Here is a 24991-nt window from a genome sequence, read left to right as displayed (position 1 = left end):
ATATAATAAGCTTAATTATATGAAATGGAGCCAACTCTCAAAATACTTTGGTAATAAAGAGTATTTTTGTTGAATCTTTTGTTACTGTATTATTAACTAATGTTAATCAGCTTTATTGTGTGTATAGAAATGTGTATGACTCCAGGCTCTGTGGGGTAGGTTAAAGGGAAGTTTATAATAACTGCGGTATTAAATGTTTTCATTGATCTTCCCTAATTGCTCAGTGATCATTCTTTTATGGGGAATGAAAATAGACCTTAGTCAGGCTAGCAACATATTAGAAGTACAGTGTCACAGGTGTGTGCGGGCAGGAAGGCGAAGACAGGTAAAGACAGTTCTCAAATAAAGAGTACTATCAGTTAACCATAGTTGCATTGTGAGATGGGAGTTCGTATTCTAGGTTAAAGTAATTGTGATTGTGTGTTGTTGTGCAGGTGTAAAAGAAAGCAAGATACCCACAGGACTGTTTCTGCGTCCGGCTCCAGCAAACTCCAGCTGTCCGAAGGCATCAGTGGGGTATTCAGTGGTGTGCTGTGCACCGTCCCATTGGCTGACTACAGGATCTTCTGCCGTTACGGATGCGTGAAGTTCCCGTGATCCACCACACTGGCACAAAGCCCCATTACTGCCACAGAGAGAGAGAGAGAGAGAGAGAGAGAGAGAGAGAGAGAGAGAGAGAGAGAGAGAGAGAGAGAGAGAGAGAGAGAGAGAGAGAGAGAGAGAGAGAGAGAGAGAGAGAGAGAGAGAGAGAGAGAGAGAGAGAGAGAGAGAGAGAGAGAAACTGTCAAAACAGGTTTCTGCGGGTTCTGAATTTTCATATACTTACATTCTAAAAACTTGAATACAAAGAGAAAAGAAATCACTCTCTTTTATATATGTTACACAGGTTAAAAGGTAAACATTTCTAAAGATGTTAATAGCTGAAATTTAACTAAATGTTACAATGTACACATCATCACTAAAACAGTACCTGCCCAAACCCTATTGTGAATCAAGCCTATAACAATAGCTTGTCATAAAGGGGAAATCTAAGAACAGGGGAATTATACTGGGTTGACAAATGACTAGGAGTTCACCTTCATTCAAAGAAAAATTGGTATTTTTGTTGACCAACCCTACATTGCCAAATCAGAGACTTAACGGCTGTGATCATATTACGAGAGGCTGAAAGTTTGTTTTAAATGACAGAATATGAAAGGACTGAATAGTTTTCTGCATACACATGTGAATGCAAGCAAAAATGGAAAATGGCTGTTGTACCTGGATGCGTCATCCACAAAGGTGGTGCACACTCTCTTTTTAATCATCTTTGGGATCCAGCTCTGTGACAGAGAAATTACACAGTAAAGCATAAGTCTGAGACATTGTCACAGGCAGATCAGGTTTCTTTCCTTTCACAATCAGTGTCCGAGGAGAACAAGACTACACTTGAATAGCAAAAGAATTTCCAAGGAAATGTTACAATGTGGGACAATCCTAATCACAGAAACTAACATTTTATTTGTGACTTCCGCCTACTTAAAGCTCTCTCAAAATTAAAGACAAAATAATAAATTAACGTTTTAATAATAGGCCTAATCACAATAACCTTAATCATAGTACTGAACTGTTCTAATTATAATTTTATAATAAAATGTAAAACTTCTGCATGAAGGCATGCAATATCAGAAGAGATGGTTGTATTTGGAATGAATGAAAATTAAATTGTATTATTAAAATGAAGATGTTGTGACAATCAAACATGCGAGAGATAATTTAGGAACATTTGAAACAAATAGAAAGACTTCTTAAATTAAACAAACAAGGCCAACTTGTGTTCAAAACTAAAAACAACTTATTTCTTATTTATTCAACACAAGAGTTATAATGTTCCCCATAAAGATAATTCAGCATAACACAAAATATACTAGTTTTATTATATTGTATTATATTTATTTTTGTATTATATTATTTATTTATTTATTTATGCGGTAACACTTTACAATAAGGTGCATTAGTTAACTACATTACTTAACATTAACTAATAATGAACTGCACTTATAAAGCATTTATTTATCTTTTTTAATGTTAATTTCGAAATTTACTAATGCATTATTAAAATCTTGTTAACATTAGTTAATGCACTGTGAACTAACATGAACAAACCATGAACAGCTGGATTATTATTAACCAACGTCAACAAAGATTAACTAATGCTGAACAGAGGTTTTGTTCATGGTTAGTTCATGTTAACTAATGCATTAACTAATGTTAACTAATACAACCTATTGTAAAGTGTTACCATTTATGCTTTTCCTCCTCGCCTGTGCCTACACACAGGTCTTACATACACATCTTTGCCCTGTTATGAGTAGCCCAACTGCGATAACCTGTTAAACAAGCTTGCAGTCATATAGTGTTTTAAATTGTGACAGTTTGGTCAATCATTTCCTCTGACCTTCCCAAGCAACATCAAATGCATTTCAGATCCAACCTGATAGTAGAGGCCATTGGCCATGACATTTGCATGTAGCCTGTAGACCTAATTGTTTAATTCATATCCTAATACATTTTACATATTAAGGTGGAGACTTTTTAAAATTAAGTAAGAGTTGTATAATTTTACGAATCTCACTTCTCAGTCCATTGGATAAAAGCGTCTCCTAAACGAATAAATGCAAATATAAGATACGCAGCGAGTGGATGAAGATAAGATGTGTTATGGAAACATGGCTTGGTAAATATAGGCCAGAGCTTTGTCATTCAACTTTATCACAAAATCGAGATCCTGCCGTCAGTTGTTTCGTGCAATGTCTATTGTTGTCACAGTACTACGACTGCCAGTCATTAAGCGTATTATTGACAGAGTTTCTCCTAACCTAGCCTACTAGTATTTGCACATGTGTAGTGTAGTCATAGAAAGTCGACAGCCGCATAATTTTTCTTGCACCGTGGTAAAGTAAACATAGGCTACTAAATCCCTTAAAAATTAACTTGACAAAGCATTAGAAAATGAATTAATGTATGAACTCACTTCCGTATTAAAATTTTTTTAGGCGACATATAACACTATTTACATTATGTATCACACACCTGGTCGTTTTCGGATTTTCTCTCTCCTCCGCCTCCTTCATTTTCTTTCTCAATTTTCTTCATTTTCATCATCTCTCCGTCTTAGAGTTTGGTTTTATTAGGGGCCGATTATTCTTCAGTTGAGCTCCATGGGTCTGTATCCTCTAGATTGTCATCAACCGGTTTCCGAGATATTCAATGAAACTTTTTCTAAAGCCGTAAATTTGAAAGCCCCGCCCATACTAGACGTCCCACGCGCGCTCCCCTGGCTGGACACATTCCAGCACAAGCTCATGATGGTCTGTTACTGTTCAATTAAACAAACAATTGTGGGCAGGGAAAACAAATATGCAGTCTTGATAAGAGTAGAACAAGAAGATAAGATTTTCCCCATTGGTTTTTTAAACCACGCATTTGCAGATAAACTGATTTATAACGAACACATCATCGGGTACTTTATCGTTTGCTATGATGGCTGATAGATAACAGGCTATTGATGATAAATAGGCTACTTAGGATAATCCCGCTATATCATTTCTCTATGTACATTCTGTTAGAAACCGGATACCTCTGGTTGTAAGAAAAGGTTTTCATCTTTTCATGTGCCTACAGGCGTGTCTTTTTGAAGCACTATGTTGACCTTAAGATGTCATTTCTGCATGGCCAGTTATGCTGGTTTGACTTAAGTTAGTTTAATCTCCAGGAAGTAAATAATGGAATATACATCTATTACACATCGTTTTTAATATGCAAAAAAAGTCAATTAGTAATAGCACTTTATTACTGCATTTACACTATGCTCTCTGTACTTTAATATTAGGCAATGAGTTAACGTTTTACATACTGCAGTTCTTAATCAAAAAGAAAAACAATGCGAGATAGAGAATTACAAAATTACCTGTACAATGTAAAATAAAACTGCTTTGTTCATAAAAAGAGAAGAACAGCACTTTGCAGAACATGCAACAATGTAATATAATGAACTAGGTACTTACGATGAAGTTCTAGCTGAAACCTGTAACATTAAACTACATGGAAACATGTTCTGCAGTCTTACTTTTTTAAATAAAAAATGTGAAATAAAACTAGTTTCTAAATATTCACAGTATCCAGTGATGAATGCACAAAATCTATCAAATTTGGCAGTAAGGACGTTATTGTCTAACTAACCTCAATTGAATCTTTAAGTCCTTGTTTTGTCATCCTCAGTTGAAGGAACTTTTTACCCTCAAGCTATACATATTTCAGACCATTAACTGTCATTGTGATAGTGATTAGGGATAATGAATCACAAAGAACTAACTACACTAACAACAATTGAGAAATGGATTTGAGGTAGTCTAATGTTACACTACAAATGTTTTAAACATGCACATTTGTAATGAATAATGGTGGAAACTGTTATGTCTGTACTACATAAGGTTTTAGTTTATAACTTAAAGTAGTTTTTTTTAAGGCATCTGACATAAGAGTATACCTATAAGTATACCTAAAATTGGAGGAAATAGACAAGACACTCATGACGTCAAAGAAATGGAAGAGATTTTAAATTGATGGTTTGAGTAAAAAAAAAAAAAGAGCAAGACGTCTTCATTTGGAAGTAAGGGCACAAGTTTATCGCTCATGTGACCTTCAAAATCACTACAGGTTTCTTCAGTACAAATAAAATCCAAAACACATGCATTTATCTCAACCACTCATATACACACTGTAGTACCTCTTCCAACGACTGTCTTCTGTCAACTCAATTAAATTATGTGAAACTTTGACTGGGGAAAATAAATTCTCTAGCTAAGTGATGCCATTTTGTCAGAATACGTTTCAATTTCAATCGTCTGTAATTGAAGTATATATATAAAAAACAAACAAAACGAAAACAAACATCATTCTGTTCCATCTACTGTATATAGTATATACACATTCACCATTCTATGAGGGATGGTACATATCCTCCATTCCAGAGCTATCTCAAAACTTGAAAGAGTGTCACGTGTCTTAAGTAGCACCTCTACAAATGAATGCTCATTGACACAGTGGGGGAAAAAAACAGGTTGCGCTCAATCCTAGCAGTAAAGAAAATCCAAAGGGATAAAAGTAACATTCTTTACTCAATTCTGCAATTCATTCTTTCCCACCCAAAACCTCAATAGTAATGAATGTGTAAGCTAGCTGACTATTTAAAATGTGCACTTCTCAGAAAGGGAGAGAGGAAGAAAGAACACCTATGTAGTGTACTTAAAGTATGTACAGGTTGAATATTGTGTGTTAAGAGAGTGTTTCCACGCCATCTTTATCTCTCCCTCTTTGAGTGTATACTTTAGAACTCTAAGTATACTTTATATCTTACCACATTTCTATATTCATACATATTTATAGCAAGACAAGAAAGAGAGACGGGAAGGAAGGTGGAGTACTCAAGTTTACATGATGTCAACACATAAGGGGAACAGAACAATATAACAAACGACTGTCACTCAATAGCCATGGTGGGCCCAAACACGTGCAGGGGAGGAGATTTTGCAAACTTGTTTGACCAGATGGAGAGAAAGAGATTGGTCTTTGTCCAATCATGTTGAGGAATGCATTCAGGCAGACTCCCTGTCCTCTTTTTCTTCCTCGTCCATCTTGCGGCCGTGCTTTCTAAAATACTTGTATCTCTGGACATAAAGCTTGACCAGGTTATTCACTTTTACAGGGTTGATCTCACCTGTTCGGCTGTGACAAATCTGTGAGGTAAAGACAGATTTAGTCATACTGATAAACTCTTTCTGGATATTTATTAGAAGCACGTTATGGGCTATCTTGAAGCTATATTTACCTTGTGCACAGCTTTCCTTAAGATATCCTTGTAATCGTCTTTGTTGATGTCTTTGCGCTGGTAGTATGGCTTGATGGCCAATTTGACTTCCTCTACTGCCCTCTCCTGGGTGTGCAGCTTCTTCAGATACTAAGCAAAAGTAAGTGATTTAGAATGAAATAGTTAAAGATAGGGATTGTTATAAATAGGATAAGACTTGGCCAAATAAAGCCATACTGCAATTATAATTTGAATTGCGGCATGATAAACATTTAACTTCTCATATTGCTGCTCTGATTTCAAGAGAAATAATACAAAAAATACATTAAATCACTGAAACGGGAAGCAGGAAAATGATAAATTATCAAACGATATCTATTGTCTTTAATTAATAAAACCTTATCTTTGCATTCACTCATACTGTTAAATCACTTTACTTCTCTTTAAGTCTCTGAATTAATTGTGCCACCCTAATTATAGGAAATTGTTGATACCTTGTCAGGGTCTTTACTTTCATTGTCCCAGCCCATATCACTGCCACCTGTCATTCCCGCTGGCAATGGAGGTGGCGGCGTCTGAGCACAGCCTCCTCCCATTGAGAGTCCAGGGTGCAAGTGTGAAGGAGGAGTTTTGGTGCTGCCAACCAATGGAACAGAGCTGTGAAGAATAAACTGTGCAGGAGTGGGTCCTGAAGGTGGGGCATGTGATGGAGGTGGAGGAACCTGTGATGATATAGATGAGGATGATGAAGGAGGGTGTGGTTGTGACTGGTTCTGATTGGCCTGAGAGAGAATCTGTGTAAAATGAAAGAAAAATACAATTTTATTACACTATCAATTTAAAGTTAGGCAATTAATTTAACTTCACAATGAATGGTGAGTGAAACAACCAATTAACTAGATTTAAGGAATATGGCAGAACATTGTACATTCAGAAGGAAAAACCCACATAACAACATTATGTACAGTAATAAAGGCCAGGTGACTTTAGATTTTGAACATGCTAAGTTTCTGTGGACACACAAAAAAACATAGAAATAATTATGAATTCAAACTGTAAAAATGCACAATCTACTGGAAGTTAATGGAAAGAAAAGTGTAGTGCTCTGTTATAATATCATAGATTTTACCTGACTTGTGGCCTGGATGAACTCTTGTGCTTTGGCTCTGTTGGCTATATTGGCCTCCTCCATTTTGAAGAGGAGAGCCGTCACTGAAGAGGGATTTAACAGTAGGACGTTATAACTTCTAATCACACGAAAATTAAAAATGCATGTCAACAGGGAATTTCTTAAAAATCATGCATTAAACACTCACATGCTAAAACACCTCCAGCAGTGCAGTCCACTCCAGTTTGTAGACTCCAGGGTAAAGGAGCTGATGGGGGTGGGGGCGGAGGTGGTGGTGCCTTGTTTACTGAAGAAGAGGACACTGAAGAAGAGGAGGAGGAAGAAGAAGGGTCATTTGCCAGAGGAGCATTGGAATGAGAGATGGAGGCCGACACCGAAGCTGCTGAAGTAGAGCATGGTGGTGATGATGCCTTCTGATCTTCTGACAGGTGAGGTTTAGCACTGGAAGTGGACTGGGATATGGTATCGCCCCTGATCTGTGATGATAGCAGACTGGGAGGGCTGGCAGGGGACTTTGAAGGTGTGAGAGATGAGGCTTTGGACTGACCAGGGCCCTCCTCCAAAAGGAATGAAGGCTCTGGTGTCTTGCAGCTACTATCAACAGTTTGAGAGTCTGGGGATGACTCCCTAGTATCTCGAGATGGAGGCAAAGACAACGGGGATGTGTGCGGTGGTGAGGAGGATGGAGGAAGGATACTTGCTGATGAGGAAGTGGAGGATGATGAAGAGGATGAAGGAGTGGGACCAGGAAGAGCTGAAGGAGGACTAGATGGCTTGGATCCAACCCCAACCAATGGCTTCATTTCTGTTGATACCCCTGCCCAACCACCACCAACTGTGCTACAATTACTATTAGCACCTTTAGAATCACTTCCATCCACAGTTAGCCCTTTCTCTCTGGGCTTCTTTCCAGGCCTCCTTCTACGTTTTGCTGCCAATGAGGAAGTAGGGGAAGAGGCAGATGAGGATGTGGATGTAGCAGAGCTTGGCTTGGCTTTCTTGGACTTCAGTCCACTCGGATTTGTTGATGACGGAGGCCCAAGGATGTGGCGTTGCTTACCAGTTTTGCTTGGGTCTTTGCCTCTACCTGGAAGAGCCAGTGTCTCTGAGCAGGGCTTAAGAAACGGTGACCGGCTCTCATTGTCACGGCGGAACACAACAGCAATAGACCCTCCAACAACTGATGGCCCTGAAGCTCCACTTACAACACCACCAGGTCCAAGAAGGTCAAGGCCCAACTTTCCAGAGTTCCCAGTGGTGCTGCTAACACCCTCACGAACCAAGACAGACACTTTAGACTGGAGCTTACCCTTTCTGCTACTGCCACTGAGCTTTTTGGACCTGCCAGAACGCCCGGCATCCTTCTTCCCTATTTTTTCCTTACCAGTTTTCCGTCCTCGTTTAGTAGGCGATGAGAATGTTGTGGCCTGAAGGGAGGTGGTGTTGCCTGAGGATGCAGAAAGAGGTGGTGAGAGAGATGACAATAGGTTTTTACTTTTGGCTTTTGGTCTATGAGAAGAAGAGGAGGTGGATTCAGACTGACCAACTGTCTTGCCAGGTCTGGATTTCTTCTTCAGATGATGTCGGCTCATTTTGGGAGCTCCAGATTTAATCTTGGGACTGGGTAGACGGGGTTCAGGAGGAGGAGGAGGAAGTAGTGGTGAGTCCTCTAGTGAAGGGTAGTCTGAATCCAGTGCTTCCCCATCCAAAGAGAGCATGTCTACCTCAGGACGGTCAGAGAGATGGTCTGATTCATATCCATGATAATGAGGCGGCGTTAGTGAGGTAGGTCGGGACCTGCTCCTGTGCTCCTCGTCCTTTCTTTCCTCATCATCTGATCGTCTCCTTCGTTTCTTCTTCCTCTTATGATGCTTGTCAGAGCTCTCAGATCGGCTGTGGGAGCGCCGTTGGCTACAGGGCGGCGAAGTTGGGAGTGTGGTGGTCGTTGTAGTGGTGGTAACGGTGATGGTACGTTTGATTGCAAAAAGATCAGAGCCATTGAGATCCTGAATTGACGGGGGTACAACAGGCCTGCTATCTCTTCTCCTATCCCTGTCTCGATCTCTAATAATTTCTTTCTCTTTGTCTCTCCTGTCACTGCTTCCTCTGCTCCTCTGTGTACTGCCTCTCTCTCTGCTGCTTGACCTCCTGTTATCCTCATCCCGATCTCTCCTTCGCCCATCTCTTCTTCTGGAGTCTCTGTCTCGCTCTCGATCCCTGTTATCTCGCCACCGGTCCCTATCCCTGTCTCTTTCATGGTTCCTTTCTCGCTCTCTCTCCCTTTCTTTTTCTCTGTCTTTATCTTTGTGGTGGTCCTCAGAGTGGTTGGACCAAGATCTGCGACTGTGTGTGTGTCGGGAGGCATTCTGGGAGTGGGAGTGGGAAGAATGTTCTGGAGTACTCCTGCGACTCTTTTTTCTCTTGCGACTATCGCTTTGGCTACTTCTCCCTCTCTCCCTATCTTTGCCTTTGTTCTCTTTTTCACTTCTCTTTTCATGGTCTCTCTCTTTGCTTTCACTTTTCTCTTCACCTGACTCTTTGCCCTCTTTCCTTTTTTTCCTCTTTTCCTTTTCTCCTCTTCCCTCTTTCCGCTTGCGTCTATCCCTGTCCTTTGAACTCTTGGAGGATTTACGACTCCTCCCTTTATCAGTGGATAGAGGTGGAGAATTGGGAAAGGTAGGAGAGGGCAAAGGCAAAACAGGGGCAGGCGGAGGTGATATGGATGCAGAAGAAGGGCATGATCTGAATCTTTCTTTTCGCCTACTCGTCAGTTTTCGTCTCAGATCTCCAACACCCACAGAAGCCACTGGTTCCCTCTCCCATTCTTCATCAGCTCGGACAGACACAAACCCATCACCTTCTAAGACCCGTAAGATCCTCTCTTGTTTTGGGACACTCCCTTGAAGGTAAGAGGGACTGCTTGAGGATGGAAGCAACACCTCTCTCCTCCTCTCAATCACTCGTTCTCTTCCTCTTTCACTGGCCCCGACTATCTCTCCTTCTTCTATCTCAGAGTGCTCAGAGTCTGTACCCCGTTCTCTTTGATTTTTTCCCTGTTCCCTCATTCTGTCTTTGATGGATCGCTTGCTGTTGAGTTCTAAAGGTACATTATTGAACATTGAAGATGGAGCGTCAATTTCAGTTGAATCTGGAGGCCCCCCCTCTGTGCCAGCAGGCCCCCCCATTTCCAATGCTCTTTCAGTTTTTACAACATTCTCTTCGCTATTAATGCTGCTTACTCCCTCATTCCCCTCATCCACACATATTTTCTCCTCCTCTGTTTCAGAGGCTGGAGAACCTGTCGGTTCAAATGGATCATACTTATCAACCTCTTCCTCCTCATCTTCAGTGGACGCCCGGTCTCTCTCACCCTCGCCCTCTGTTGGGTGAAAGGGGTCATATATGTCATTTTCTAAACTCTCCCTCTGTCCATCATTGTATGGATGTGTGAATGAGGAAGATGGATGGAGTGAAGGATTAGAAGGTGGCATTGATGATGGCACCAAAGAGGACGAAGTGGATGACACAAAGTCTCCAGTTCCTTTGCTGGCTCTGCTGTCGCCAGCATGGCCTCTGTCTTCGTCCTCATGGTAGCTTGTACCCATTCCACCAGGAGATGACGATGAAGGGGAGGAGGAGGGGGAAGAGGGAGCAGATGAAGGAGATGATGGTGAGTTGGAAGGTGATGAGGGGAGAGGGCTTTTGGCCATCTCTATGACCCTCTCAGAGTTTTTGAAGGAACAGGGCAGTTGCATCTGTCCCGAGGCTTGAATTACACTTGAGCAGCATCCAGGAAAAGAGCCTGAAGGCAAAGAACTGACTATAGGGAATCTCTTTTTCCTTAAAGATGCTGGATAGAGTCCTTTCAAGAAAGATCCTATAGAAGACAGAAAATTTAATTAGTTTGATCACACATTACAGTACTATTTACATTATCATAAACAAAGTACGGACTTGAACCTACCTGGTTTCTGGTAACCAAGGTTTGGGGTAACAGATGTCAACAAAGCAAGAGATGCGCCGTCCTCTACTTTCACCTCTGCTGTTAGCTCCACATCAAAGTCACTGAAGGAGAAGAAAACAAAACTATTATATAATAATTTCCTTCATACAAGAAGATTTATAGTTTTTGAAATACATTGTTTAATACAAAACAGGCCCCGACAACAAGTGTTAATGTTAAAGTGTCAAAGCAAATATTTTTTAAACATTACGATTACGAAAAATTTAGATAAAAAAAAATGTTTACATGTTTAATAACTTTTATAATGGTTTGTAATTTTGCAACAATAGCTTTAACAGCTATAATGTAATTTGAGGAGACTTGAGAGGCACAAAACTAGGGATAGACATTTTTCAAAAAATATTGAAAAATGCAATTTTCTTGGCCAATTTTTTTGCAAACGTGACCTGCGATATCTGATTTTTGCTGATTCCAATTTTCTTTCTAAGAACTATAATTAACACCATATATAAAAAAAATCTACTTTTCTTCAATGCAACATTTTATTTTTTTAAATAAAAAATCACAAGTGAAAAGTCAATAGCACAATTAGATCAAATAAACAATTTGCAAACAATAGCACAAATAAATGCAATAAATTAAATAGAGATGTGAAATAAACAGCTTTAATGGTAAAAATTGTTGTGCCATATGGTACAACACATACGGTAAAAGGTTAACAAAAAATGTACTGTTAATTAAAATGCTAAATTTGGTATTACATTGGGGTGGAAATTAATAGGCTTGGACTTGGTGCTGGTACCCAATGCAAAGGACAATGGTGACACCAGAATAAAAATACGAGTCTGTATAATTCACTCTTCATCATCTTCTTCTGAATCAGTGCCTGGTTCAAACATATATGGCTGAATTAAACCAATATTTCCATTTGCCATTTTGCAACGTTTACTACAGTAAAATTGAGCAAGTGGATCTCTGCAAGTGGTGCTCACTGCATATACTAATAATCTGCATACTAAAAGAAGCAAGGGTGTAGAATTACATTCAAGCTATTTTATGGCATTAATAAAAACATTTTCACAGGAAATCATTTTGGTGATCAAAGATAAGTTTTAAGGGATGCAATTATTAACTACAAGGGGACTTTAAATAGCAAATAATGTCTAATTTGGGTAGGGCAATAAATAGCTACAATCAAGCTCAATTTTGAATTTTGTGTGCTTAATTAAGCACTTACCAGTCTAGGTACTGAGGTTGTGAGCTGAGCTGAGGCACAAGAAATACAGGCTCAGAGGAAGTAACAACAGCAGCCCCCTACAAGAGTGTAAGACAAATTAAACCATTACAAGGTCAACTCAGGTCACTAGTTTCAAAATGGGTAAATTACACACAGATAACGTATGTAACTAGAGCATAGAAACATAATAACTTACAATTATGCAAATAGCATAAATTATTTTACTTTACCAATTCACTAGGCTCATCCTCTGAGGTTTCTCTGTTTCCCTGGAAACATCTAATGCCAACTGTTCTTCTTTCTGCTTTAGACTTCACTTCCTCCTCTTCATCTGGACATTGTTCAGCCTGTGACTACAAGAAGATGAGACTGAAGACATTCTGTGTGTTAATCTTAATCTCACTATCTACAGTATTATATATATATATATATATATATATATATATATATATATATATATATATATATATATATATATATATATATATATATATATATATATGATCACAGGGACTGTCCAACCTGCTTCAACAAGTAAAGTTTCATAATGCTTTATATGACACGTACCTTGCCTGGTACTACTTCTTCTCCATCCTTTTCAGCCTGTCCATCTGTTCCCATCTAGACAACACACAACGCTATTGTTATGAATAACCTAGATCTGAAACCTCAGCTCTGAGCAATCATAAAGCTGCAGCCGTTATGATAATCATACCTGAGTGATGTGATATAACTACTTCTGCATTTAATCTGTCTTTACCTAGAAGGGGAACTTGATCACTCGTGTAAATTGACGAAAAAGCAAGATCTGTGACGAGAAAGCAAGATCTGTATTGACATTCAACATTGTGGCTTCAATTCTTGACCCAGTGACAGCAGTGATCGTGTACAGTGGATGAATATGATTTAAGATGATGCTACAGACGATGCTATCAAGTAACGTTACGTGAGGTCCACTGCAGTGTTTGCCCACCAATGTCCTCACCTGTTAACTGTCATGAGAAGACCGCCAATATTCATGTTGCATACATTTAGTATTACTAGCTAACTTTCTTATCAAGCCTTCATTTTAAGCAACATTTTCGCCCTAGCTGCAATAATTTATTGGCTACAAATTGTCGTCCACAGGGGTTAGCTGGCTGGCTAAGTTAGACAAGCTATAAGAACCGTTTACCTTCATAGTGCAGAGATGGGCCGGCTGGTGAATCACAAAGCTAAAAACCCTCTGAAACCATCCACAGTGTTTTTGTTAACTTTAAAACGAAACGTAGAGGCACGAAACATTTTTCTTTTAGGAGCACAATAAAAGGCCCATCCCATCCGACTCCGCCATTTTGCTTCCACTTCTGTGAAACTGCCGGCATGGGCTTATGGGAAATGATGTTTTTTCTTCAAAGGCTATTACGACGCAAATTGGCGAATAGCAATTTTTGTAATGAACGCGAAATATTCTAGAACATAGAAAATCTATACATTAATTAGGGGTCAACTGATTATTAGTGCATTAACATTATGTTCATATGTCATGATTCATGAACATTGTTGGTCTGATGATTATGATTGTTTAAAACAGATACTCAAGTGATTATGAAATAGAAGGCTAATGTTTAGTAAGTACAATATAGTTTAATTATTTAGAATAATTATATTACTGATTGAAAATGGGTCTTTAAAATGGTCTGGAAATTTAAATTTAGTTTTGTGCCACATACTAATAAGTTCAAAACATTCACATTAAAACTAGGCCTAAGAAACATTTTATTATTATTTATATAAATATTATTAAATATTATTTAAATATAAATAAATATTATTTTTTATTTTTTATACAGCCTACTCTTCAAAAACCTTTTTGACACAATTTGTATTGTTTTATCATTGTCCCAGCTAGGACCAGACTTTTCAATAATACTTTTACTTTTTTATGCCTTTGGCACATGCTTTCATTTGAAGCGAATCACGTTACATTTTTATCAGTTCATGCCATTTCAGGGAATCAAACCCATTACCTTGGTGTTGATATTGCCATGATTTTATATTTTATGCTAAAAGAATGCAATAATTAATATTTTAATTTAACATAATTAACTGTCTGGATAATTTGTATTGTGTAGTATTGTGCTATTTGAGTCAACAACAACAAAAACATTTAGATTTTTAATATTTGCATTGCCTTTTGTGTAGCATTTCAAGTAATCAATCACTGCTGCACACCATCCAAACCATATCCCAAACAAATAATGCAAAAAACAAAAAAACAAAACAAACAGTCATTACTTAGGTGAAGTGTATATGCATCGGATTCTCTATGTGTTACAGTAATTCTCCAGGTCATAATAGTCACAGTAGAAATGGCAGCACTGCTCTACAATGTCTCTTTTTGCAACACTGCTTCTGGCAGTGCCTCTCTCTCCACTCTGAGCAGCCACTGTAGTCTGCCGCAGGAAGGGGGCGCTGTTCCTCAACATGATGCCTGTCGAAAGACAGACAGTTACAAAGGATTCATAAGCAGCCTGTATAAATTAACTAAATTAATCAAATCGTTTTCTACACAACACATACAGACTAAAGTGACCTGAATGAATTTCCAATAAGTATGGCTAGCCTATTCTGCTACAGTTGCCTGAATTTATCACACACACACACACACACACACACACACACACACACACACACACACACACACACACACACCGGTTTCCTATTATCTCTGTGGGTCTATCATAGACGTAATGTTTTTTGTACAAACTGTAGCCTATTCTATCCCATACACTAACCTAAACTTCACTAACCCATCACACAAAACTTTCTGCGTTTTTATATTTAAAATAAAAACGTATTTAAAAACCTAAATACGAATTTTGTATGATTTATAATTGTGTTTTCTCATGAGGACCTCAATTTAGGTCCCCACGGTGATACTTACGGAACTTGTGTTCTCTGACACGCCTGCCAGGCTGGTAGAAGAGACCCTTTTCACCACAGACAAGCAGCAGCTTTCGATTCCCGAGCGCACCACTATGGGTCACCAGAGAGCCCACACACACAGCGACATCAGGAGCAATCCAGATCTGTGCAATGTGCATTCTCCTTCTGAGGAAACTTAACAGATCACGAAAAAAAAAATCAACTCTAACTGTCTGGCTAGGTTGATTGTGTCCTGTCAAGAGTGGATGTGTTTTCCCAGCCCGCCAGTAGCCTACTGGTGTTATTTTCTCTCTTTCTCTCGGTTTTTGTCCTGACTCTGTTCTAATGTAGCCTACCCTGCTTTTCATGAGGGTCCATCAGTGAGCTGAATCTGAACAACTAGCTCAATTAATCACCTTCAATCAGTACAAATAATTACCCCTATCAGCTTGCCCTATAGTCATCCCAACCTTTCTCTTTCTGACCCCCACTTTGTTTAATTACCCCTATTAAGCTTTATATAAACCTGTAGGCTATGCTTTCATCCTTCTCTCTTTTTCTCTCTCTCCAACCCTGTTTTTCCTCAGTGTTGAATGGCAGCATAGCTGCTCAAGCTTTTTTGTTCCTATTGTCTGACCTTATTGCTTTCTCGTTAATTAGCGCTTCTGTTCTGAGAATAACTTTCGCAGTAAATTATATTTTAACATTAAAGAAAGAAATTACAAAACAGCAAACCGTTGTCAATAGACAGGGCCAAATGCACAATCATGGAGGCAGAAATATTTTTTCATGAGCAGTGTTGTGAGTGAGTGAGAGAGGATGGGTGGGATTAGTTTAGAAAAACTCAAAGCTAAATCTATTTGAGGCCTGTCAGATTACAAACAGGAACTCATGAAGACAGGCATATACATACACACACTAAAACGTGTTGTTTGCACGGAAACTCATCGCTCATTTTCAAAACCTGTGCTTGTAAAACCACAGAGGGTAAGTGCAGGCATATGATTGTATCTCTAAACATTTTATAAGATTGTATCAGTACTTTTTAGAAATACTCTTCATGTAAATTATCTTTACCTATGTTATATTTTGGTTTATTATTATTAAGAATGCCTGTAGACGTGGAGAAGATAATTCAGTTTATCAAACGAGGCGACCAGGACAATGTTCAAATACATCTGGATGATTACAACGCTCAGGTAAATACAATTTCAAGCAAAATGCTGAAATGTAATTAAACATAATAAGATTAATTCTGTGCTGAATATGAGCGCTGTGTTAGTCAGGGAAAAAAACTGTAGACTCTTCTACTACTTCTACAACACTCGAATATTAGCAGTTTCCATGACAACAGAACTGGGGTAAACCTGAAGGGTGTTTCTCATTACTTATCCAGTCATTTTACAGTTTCTGTGATGCGGGGAAGTTTTAATGTGTCTAGCGTTGGCAGAGCCTTTAAATTCTATTGTCTCTCTTATATTTCACCTTTTAATAATCCGTTTGTTATTCACAGTACTCGCGCTGTTTCTTTTTTGATGTGGAAGAAAGGGAGAGAAGAAAGGTAAATTCTAAAGTCTATCCTAATGTTTATCCGTCTGTCCTCAATCTGAGGACACACATGGCCTGGATTAACAAAGATAATAATGTAAACCTCACTCATCCACCTTCCCTTATCTTTATCCCTCACTTTACCCTCATCTCATTATTTCGGTGTATGTGATACTCACAAACATGCTTATTAATCATGATTTTTCTCTTTTTGCCCAATACTCATTACTCATTCTCCTGTATGCATGAACTGAGAACAGCAAAGACAGCTGGATGAGGTAAATCTTTCACATGACGTACAGAAAAAGAGCAGGTATTTGCTGTAATAAAGAAGGGAGTGAGATGTCTGTGGGAAAGAAAAATGAGAGAGGTGGATAATCTGAAACTAATATACTCGCCGTCTATCTCACCCTGGGGCACCTGTACATGCCGGCTCCCAGATAGTCGGCGTCGGAAGGGCCTGTTAACTCATTATTTTGTTGTTACTGAGCACCAATTATTGTGCCATGTGTCAAAAAGATAATTTATTGGTACTCATACATTCACAAAAGCCATTTAGTGCTGTTCATCATGCCTGTGCTCACAAAATAAAGCGTTTATAATCTCTCCTCTGGATTCTACCCGAAGCTTTTTAGTCTTCAATGAACTTCTGTGGTTGATATCTTAAGAAGCAGGCCAGTGTTTAAATCTGAATCTTGAGCTTAAAGGGCAGTCATTGATTTTATTCTTCCCCTGTCACCTCTCAATTATTGCAAAAAGCTTTTCTGCTTGTTTAACCTCACTTTCTCTTGTATCTTATAAATGTTCTTGTGTTTGTTCTTCTCCACTCAGTTCCGTAGGAATAAAGTGAGAGAGTATGTTCCAGACTCTGACTCTGATTTGGACTCTGATGAGAATGAGGATCCAGATCTTGTTCTGCGGAGGGTGAGTCAAGCACTGAACTTCTTTCATACAATATGACCAAAAGTAAATGAACAACCCAGAATCACATCCAGCTCCCTAGCCTCCTAGGTCGTGAATCAGTATATGGTGTACATGAATTCGAGCACTGGTAAGGACAGTAAGGGCTCACTACACAGTGGGACTCTAATGGCTCTATTTCCGGCAAAATGACAATGTCCTTGTTGTACGATATCACTACTGGAATTTATGAACAACAGCAGAACTGAATTATTTCTGACATAATTTTTTTAATGTTATTTAAAAAACATTATGATAAATACTTTGCTTGTTACAAAAACGTGCAACGTTTCAGCTGTAAATAAATTATAAATGTTAGCTAGATTATGTTTTTACATTATACCTGTCAAGCAATGTATGTTTATGCTAAAATATAATTCATCTTTAATTAAAAACATCTGTCATTATGTGTAGTAGTTAGCTCATGTGATTTAAGTTTCACACTTTAGAACTTCCCTTAAGGGAACATAGTGAGCATCGATGTTCCCTGGTTTTCAATGTGCATTGTGGGACCTTTTAGGGAGCAAACGTTTCAGTGCACTGGTAAGATTTTGTGACGCTAGGTGCGTCTCAATCAGCTCCCTAGTTCAGTAGTCATAGGGCTGATCAGGGAGTCGGCCACATTCATGTACACGATATACTGGTTCACCACCTATGAAGCTAGGGAGCTGATTGAAATGGCCGACACCCTGATCAGTGCCCTGACTACTACTGAGGCACACCCCATATCTTCCAGTTTATTTTCAGAATTAAAGAATTTTCATCCTTTCAATTGATTTAGAATTCGAATCAAACTGGTCACACCTCACAGGAAGTTAAGTAATTTATTAAATTGTAATTAAACACAATATCTTTATTGTTTTGTCTATAAATTGTTATTTCATTCTATCATCTATTTATAAACCTTTAAAGGCTTTTAAAGGTTTTCTCAAAGACATTCCAACTTTGTTAAAAATTTCAAACAAAGCCTAATTAACAAAACATTCTTCAAAACGTTTGTCTTAATCTTTTCTAGTTAAAAATTACAGTTATAGGAATTTCAGTTCCTTACATTAAAATTGTAACTTGTCCATAAAGCAGGAGTCTTCAAGCTTTTTCAGGCCAGTGGCCTCTTGGTGAAGAGAAAGATGGAGCAATTCTGTATAAAATTGAGTGCTGCGTTTTAAACCTGGACTATAAAAACACATGAATAGTGCCATATTAATGTATTTACATATATTATATTTTAAATCATTATTGATTTACAATTTTAATAAACATATTTTAATGTATAAGGGACAGTAAAACGTTTAGTAAAATGTTTAGCTTTTGTACCTTTAATTCTGTTTGAAGTTTATTTTTTAAAAAGTCACATTTTACTATTTAATTCCCATCCAATACAACACTAAATAACTTTCAACCTTTCAACCTTTCGTTCTCCTCCAGAGGCTTGCTGCAGCTCTGATCTGGTTTATTCGCATGCGGCTTCAGCCGGGTGTTTTGAGGGTGTGTTTGCGAACTCTGCGAATCATCACACGGGATCGGAAGGCCTTGGAACCCTTGATCACGGACTATGCCATTCTAACTCTCGCTCAACTCGGGGGCATCTCCACCCTTCCTACCTGGCCTGAAGAAGAGGATGGACAGTGGGTCTCCTCCCACAGTGACATCACTCCTGAGAATGAGACAGAGACACGCACAGAAAATAATGGCAGCGATACCCAATGCCCAACATGTTACAGTGAGGCAGATGATGCAGTCTGTGCCTCCACAGCCTGTGCTGAGTCTTCGGTCAGTGAAGGAGGTTTGCAATTCAACTCTGTGAATATAACATCTAACTGTAATATTGGCAGAGAAACACAAAACGACCACCATGAAGAAAGCATAAGTAAAGATGGGGTCTGTGGGGTGTTGACGAGAGGAAAGAGAGATGCCAGAGGAGAAAAGGATGAGGAGGGGGAGGAGGGGCATGATGATGGAGAGATCTGGAGGAAAGAGGCAATAAAGGCTCTGTGCAATGTCATCTACAACAGCCCGAAAGCACAAGAGAGAGCCAGCACCCTGAAGTATAGCTCAAATTTAAGATGTTACATTTGAAATATTTGCCATGAACAGTGCCATCAAATAATTCAACATCGTTAGCGAAAACTCACTCTGTCTAATTCATTCTTTTGTGCTTTGTTTTCTTCATCAGGTTTCTCCATGGCCTGTCAGAGAGACTGAAGGAGGGTATACATTCCTCATCACCTTCAAGTGGTCAATTTTATGAACTGCGGCTTCTCTTTCTCTTGACCGCTTTACGGCCTGAACTTAGGATAGAGCTCCGCCAGGTAACACTCAGTCATGCGCATATGGAATATGGAATGGATATTATTGGTGTTACCCATTAAAACAGGAGTCTTCACATTTTTTCAGGCCAATTGTGGAGAGAAAGCTGGAGCAGGGACTCACTGTTAAATTTTGTAGAAAATTGAAAAATGCTTTGGTATATTTCTTGGATCACAACTGCAATTTTCCTAACTACTTGTTCAACTTTCACATAATTTAATCACTTGTGACTTATATTTTTGTTTAACAGATTTTTTTTTATTATCATTTGAAATAAAACAATACTTGGACCCCTGCAGTATCACTGTAGGCCCCCTAAGGGTCACATGCCACATTAAATAAAGTGTTACGAGAACACAAACTGCCTTTATAATATCTGTGGGTATTTCAGAATCTCATTCTGTGCCTTCTCTTCCTGTCAGGAGCGCGGCGTGTCCATGCTGACTGCAGCTCTGGAACAGTGTTTAGAAGTGTGCTGGGGTGAAACGCATGAGGTGCTGACTGACCTGACAGCACCCCCTGTGTGTAAGGAGGTGTCTCAACGTGCCCTTGAGATTCTGAAGATCCTATTCAACATTACCTATAATGTGCACAGACAGGAAGTAGACGAGGTAAATTCTGTTTTCTTTGGTATTTCTTTGCCCCTAATCTGGGTCATTCCAATTTTTGAACTCATTATGAACAAGATTTGCATAAAAAGCTAAGCCATTGGAATTGAGAGTTAGTTGAGCAGTTTTATTCAGCAGTTCTAATTTTTATATAACATTTTATCGAACATACAGATTTCTGTAATTTTATCAAACAGGATGGAATGAGGCAAACCAACTAATAGCACCAAATTTTGCATAATTCATCAAATCCAGTGCTAATACTCATTGATTGGCTGCATCCGAAATCGCATACTTCCCTACTTTATAGTAGGCGAAAAACAATATTTGATCAAAGAAGTATGTCCAAATTCACAACACTCATAAAAGAGTATACAAAAAGTACCCAGATGACCTACTACTTCTGGTGAAGTACTACTTCTGAAGTGTGCATACTGTTGACACTTTACTATCCCATGAGGCCACAGGAGAGGATTTGTGAATGGCAGTGATGTGACGCAATTGTCATAAAGGCAACATGGCAATGTAGTACGTCCAGATTACATTCATACTATATAGAACATACTTTTTTTAGCGGTCATGAAGTAATTATTCAAAATAAGTACCTACTCAAGAGAGTATATGATTTCGGATGCAGCCATTGTGTGTTCCAACCCCCTAAAAAGATGTAAATTCCCATATAATTTAAAATGTAAAGTACATTGTACTTTGACACGGGTGAGAAACAAGATAAAACAAGATAAAAATAAGATATTCTTAATTTGTGACCATGATTTAACTAGATTAAAACGAGGGAATTAATTAGTACCACATCCTTGACATTAACACACAAAATTAACACAACATGGTCATGAATTAATAAGTCATGGGAACAAATTCTTAATTTGTGGCCCCAATACAAAGAAATGTATTTCTGCATGTCATTTATGGAGCTCCACAGGGAAGATGATGTTAAGAACACAGGATTTCTTTAGGCCTATATATTTGAAAATTGAATTTATTTATTTTTTTTATCCCTTTTTACTTAATTGTGATATTGTACGGAAAAAAAACTAATATGATTTTTATTTTAAAAGATAAAAAGTTTAGTCATTCTCTACAACCTAATAAGACATATACGATAAGGGTAATTTTCAAATGTAGGCCTACACCATAACTGGATGGCCCATCTGTTAAGGAATTTACTTTACTGTCAACATTTTGGTTCTCCTTCTCCTGCCACAGGAGACTGCAGCTTCGTATCGTCACCTAGCTGCAATCCTGCGTCACTGTCTGCTCGTGAACTGTGAGGGAGAGGAAAGAAAAGAGGAGCTGCAAGGGTAAGCGTGAGAATCGAACCAATGTGATGAAGTCTTGAGAGTTCTCATCCTATTGATCTCTATAACTCTTTTATGCTGAATGTTCACAGACACACAGTAAATGTGCTCTCAGCGCTCCCTCTGCAATGCCTGGATGTTCTGCTATTCGGTCGCCTATCCGAAGGTTCAAAGGAGTCCAGCGGAGTCAACATGGACTGTGTCCACACTCTGCTGCTCTTTATGGAGAAGAGACTGGACAGAGTGAGAAAGAGCACTCTGAACTGTATAGAGTTTCTGTAACCAAAAACATGGCACTTGTAATGCCAAGGTTAGGGGTTCCCACCCAGTGAATGCATAGACTGGGGTTCCATTTCCAAATTATGCAAAATATCGATGTTAAAGGGATAGCTCATCCACAAATTCAAATTAGGCCATAATTTACTCACCCTCATGTTGTTCCAAACCTATGACTTTTTGTTCTTTGGGACATATAAAGGAAGATATTTTAAAATATCTCCTTTTGAGTTCCATAGACGAAAGAATTTCATACTGGTTAGGAACCTAGGAGGATGTTAATGAAGACAGAATGTTGATTTTTGAGTGAACTATCCTTTGGTTTATCTGGAGACAAAACATTTTGTATTCGTACAATTTATTTTATGATAAAGGTTACATCTTCAAATGTGAATTATACAGGGCTATAAGCCGAAGGAAAAGTTGACTCCAGTCTTAAACCTGTTGACGGAGAGCAGCAAAGCACACCGGGAAACCAGGCACTATCTCAGACAGCAGGTACAAAACTCACCTCCAAATTCTTTTGGCAAACACGACACATTAAGGTTGGCACAACATATACTTCTTATTCTCATGGCTATGTACCAGTAGCCTAATCCTGTGCTATTTTTGAGCAGATCCTGCCTCCTCTGAGAGACGTTGAGCTGAGGCCTGAACAGGGGAACACACTGAGGAGCAGACTAGTGCGACTAATGACCCATGTCGACACTGATATCAAACACTGTGCAGCTGAGCTTCTTTTTGTGCTCTGTAAAGAAAATGGTACATAAATTCACCTTCTGAACCATGTAAAGTGCATTAACATATACTAACTTGACATATACGATGGTACTGGATGACTATCATATTCATGTATCATGGTATGAACATGCTATAATATGGCTGTTGCACTGATGACATATTTAGGCCTTGTTAGATCCTTGATCAATATTCCAATCAACCAATCAGATTTGAGGGGCATGTTTACAGTTTATGTCAAGTTTAGGCTTACAAACAGGGTTAGGTGCTTCGACATCACCTATCTTCTTTCCCCAATTAGGGATAACTTATAGGAGGGTTAGGTTTAGGGGATATTTTCTGACAGGAGTGTTTTTTTCCGGAGTAACAAAATACGTTCACCCAGGAACGTGTCTAACTCACAGAACGTGCAACATGTTCCTGGATCAACAATCAGGACGTGCCTGCAAACATGGTTCCCTCAAGAAAAAGTCAATTGGGTTTTTTTCCATTAGCTTTTGAATTATTGCAACAAAAGTTTGATACACTTTTTGTTCGCCATGATAATCTTCACAAATGAACACAACTTTAAAAAAATATCTTGAGCTTGAGTTAACCACAGACATTTATGCCTCTCCTAGACCCATTGACTTTGGGATATAATTTTTTTTTCAAACCCGATTTCCTTTTTTTTGCTTACATAAATATTGTCATCCCTGCACACCTTATATTTAAATGATTGCTGTGTGTATGATATTCTGTTTCTCTCTCTCAGTGAGCAGGTTTGTGAAGTACACTGGTTATGGTAATGCAGCAGGGCTGCTGGCGGCGCGGGGTCTTTTGAATGGCCGTGGCACTTCTCCTCAACCGCAGTACTCCAGTGACTCTGACTCAGACACGGAGGAGTACAGACAGGCCAAGGACAGGATTAACCCTGTGACGGGACGGGTGGAGGAGGAACAGCCTGATCCAATGGAAGGGATGACTGAAGAAGAGAAAGAGACAGAGGCGCTCAAACTCATAAATATGTTCAACAGGCTGTCACGGTATGCGTGTGTCAAGAGAGATTCATTCCACCATATAAAACCATCACTGATTTTCTTTTCAAAACTGTTTAGTGGATTGGTCAAATATGTAGCACACTTAAAATGCAGTTTTTTTACTCCATCATGTGTGTCCTCTACCACACCCGTTCAGGGACAGGATCATTCAACCAGTGGGAGTGACAACGGAGGGCAAACTGGCGCCGCTTTGTGGCCAGACGAGGCACAGCGCCGTGCAGGAGGAGGATGAAGAAGAAGAGGAGGAGGAGGAGGAGGAGGAGGAGGAGGAGGAAGACGACAGTGAGACAGAGCAGTAATGGAGCTGATGATTAATGAGAGACAGGTGCAAGATAATTTATACTAACGACTGATATAGAGATAAAATAGTGCAACTAAAAATCCAGTAACTTATTATAATAATAAGGAAATAAGTTATTTGTTCATTTAATCAGTTGTTGTAAGCAAGGGACGTAAAAGAAAATTATATTGAGATGAATGATGTGTAAAGAGAAGAATAAGGGAGAAACAAAAATATTTCACTATAAAAATATTATAATGTGCACAAAATAGCAGAGAATATAATTTCTATGTAATAACTCTTGAGAGTCACGATATGCTCTAGAAACCGTAAAATAGAAAGCTGTTAGGCAAAGGAGAAAGAAAGAGAGAAAGAAAGAGACAAAGAGAGACAGCCATCACACCAAAGACAGACAAACACTCCTGGAAAATGCTGCTGGTGTTGCCATGGTTATGTTACCATGGTAACAACAGGAAATGCAGTTCTACGGATTCTTTTTTTTTTTTTTGTGCTCGATCAGGAGTGGAATGTTTACCTTGAAGAGAAGCGCCGAGGCCGGATCTAACGCTCTATATGCTGCCACGAGAACGCTGAATAAAAAGAATATCATTATTTAAATCCTCAGAGCAATGTTTTCATTTACAGAATGATTAGTCAGCACTGGCAACTTTGAATCGAATTATAATATTTAGAGCAGGTTGTTTGGATGTACTGCTTGATTTCCAATGTATTTCCCATCTCATTCCTACCCATGTAAAATGCAAAATACCAGCTTGTATTTTAGGAACAAAAATATATGAATTAATTAAATTAAATATATATATATAAAAAAT

At 38.7% G+C, this 24991-nt stretch overlaps 3 protein-coding genes across 7 annotated transcripts; 1 reads left to right on the top strand and 2 right to left on the bottom strand.

The window, feature by feature from the left end:
* Window positions 1-3782: 3782 nt before the first annotated feature.
* Window positions 3783-13534, bottom strand: scaf1 (SR-related CTD-associated factor 1). Of its 5 annotated transcripts, XM_079821645.1 has the most exons (12): window positions 13353-13534; window positions 12894-12986; window positions 12746-12799; window positions 12409-12531; window positions 12179-12255; window positions 10942-11042; window positions 8521-10854; window positions 7165-8424; window positions 6978-7060; window positions 6343-6642; window positions 5870-5998; window positions 3783-5777 (listed from the first exon to the last, which is right to left on the bottom strand). In XM_079821645.1, the coding sequence occupies exons 3-12, from the start codon at window positions 12797-12799 to the stop codon at window positions 5637-5639; spliced, it is 4602 nt and encodes a 1533-aa protein (XP_079677771.1). In that variant the 5' UTR covers window positions 12894-12986; window positions 13353-13534; the 3' UTR covers window positions 3783-5636. The 5 variants fall into 5 exon arrangements, with proteins under 5 accessions (XP_079677771.1, XP_079677768.1, XP_079677770.1 ...); XM_079821642.1 differs by having other exon boundaries at window positions 7165-10854; XM_079821644.1 differs by lacking the exon at window positions 12894-12986 and having other exon boundaries at window positions 13353-13528.
* A 950-nt stretch (window positions 13535-14484) lies between these two features.
* Window positions 14485-15264, bottom strand: LOC307122626 (insulin; the record flags this gene model as incomplete). Its single annotated transcript, XM_079810735.1, has 2 exons — window positions 14485-14651; window positions 15105-15264. 2 exons carry the CDS (start codon window positions 15262-15264, stop codon window positions 14485-14487), a joined length of 327 nt encoding a protein of 108 aa, XP_079666861.1.
* A 685-nt stretch (window positions 15265-15949) lies between these two features.
* LOC307137627 (chaperone Ric-8A) lies at window positions 15950-24983 on the top strand. The gene is made up of 14 exons (XM_079835415.1): window positions 15950-16072; window positions 16194-16284; window positions 16599-16646; window positions 16894-16911; window positions 17465-17557; window positions 19019-19638; window positions 19767-19902; window positions 20323-20511; window positions 21733-21827; window positions 21917-22067; window positions 22503-22598; window positions 22718-22862; window positions 23593-23863; window positions 24015-24983. The coding sequence occupies exons 2-14, from the start codon at window positions 16195-16197 to the stop codon at window positions 24175-24177; spliced, it is 2115 nt and encodes a 704-aa protein (XP_079691541.1). The 5' UTR covers window positions 15950-16072; window position 16194; the 3' UTR covers window positions 24178-24983.
* Window positions 24984-24991: the final 8 nt, after the last annotated feature.

Source organism: Gobio gobio, assembly GCF_949357685.1.
Source record: "Gobio gobio genome assembly, chromosome: 1".
Taxonomy (NCBI): domain Eukaryota; kingdom Metazoa; phylum Chordata; class Actinopteri; order Cypriniformes; family Gobionidae; genus Gobio; species Gobio gobio.
Note: the sequence above shows the minus strand (reverse complement) of the source record. Positions and strands in the feature narration are given on the sequence as shown.

Bases quoted from the DNA above. Each gene is read 5' to 3' on its own strand.
- LOC307137627 (XM_079835415.1), top strand. From the start codon at position 16,195: ATGCCTGTAGACGTGGAGAAGATAATTCAGTTTATCAAACGAGGCGAC. The intron at 19,639-19,766 runs GTATAGCTCAAA...TTTCTTCATCAG, and splicing joins GAGAGAGCCAGCACCCTGAA to GTTTCTCCATGGCCTGTCAG. The intron at 20,512-21,732 runs GTAAATTCTGTT...CTCCTGCCACAG, and splicing joins ACAGACAGGAAGTAGACGAG to GAGACTGCAGCTTCGTATCG.
- scaf1 (XM_079821641.1), bottom strand. The intron at 12,256-12,408 runs GTAAAGTAAAAT...ACACTCTTGTAG, and splicing joins AGGATGAGCCTAGTGAATTG to GGGGCTGCTGTTGTTACTTC. The intron at 5,778-5,869 runs GTAAATATAGCT...TTTACCTCACAG, and splicing joins TAAGGAAAGCTGTGCACAAG to ATTTGTCACAGCCGAACAGG.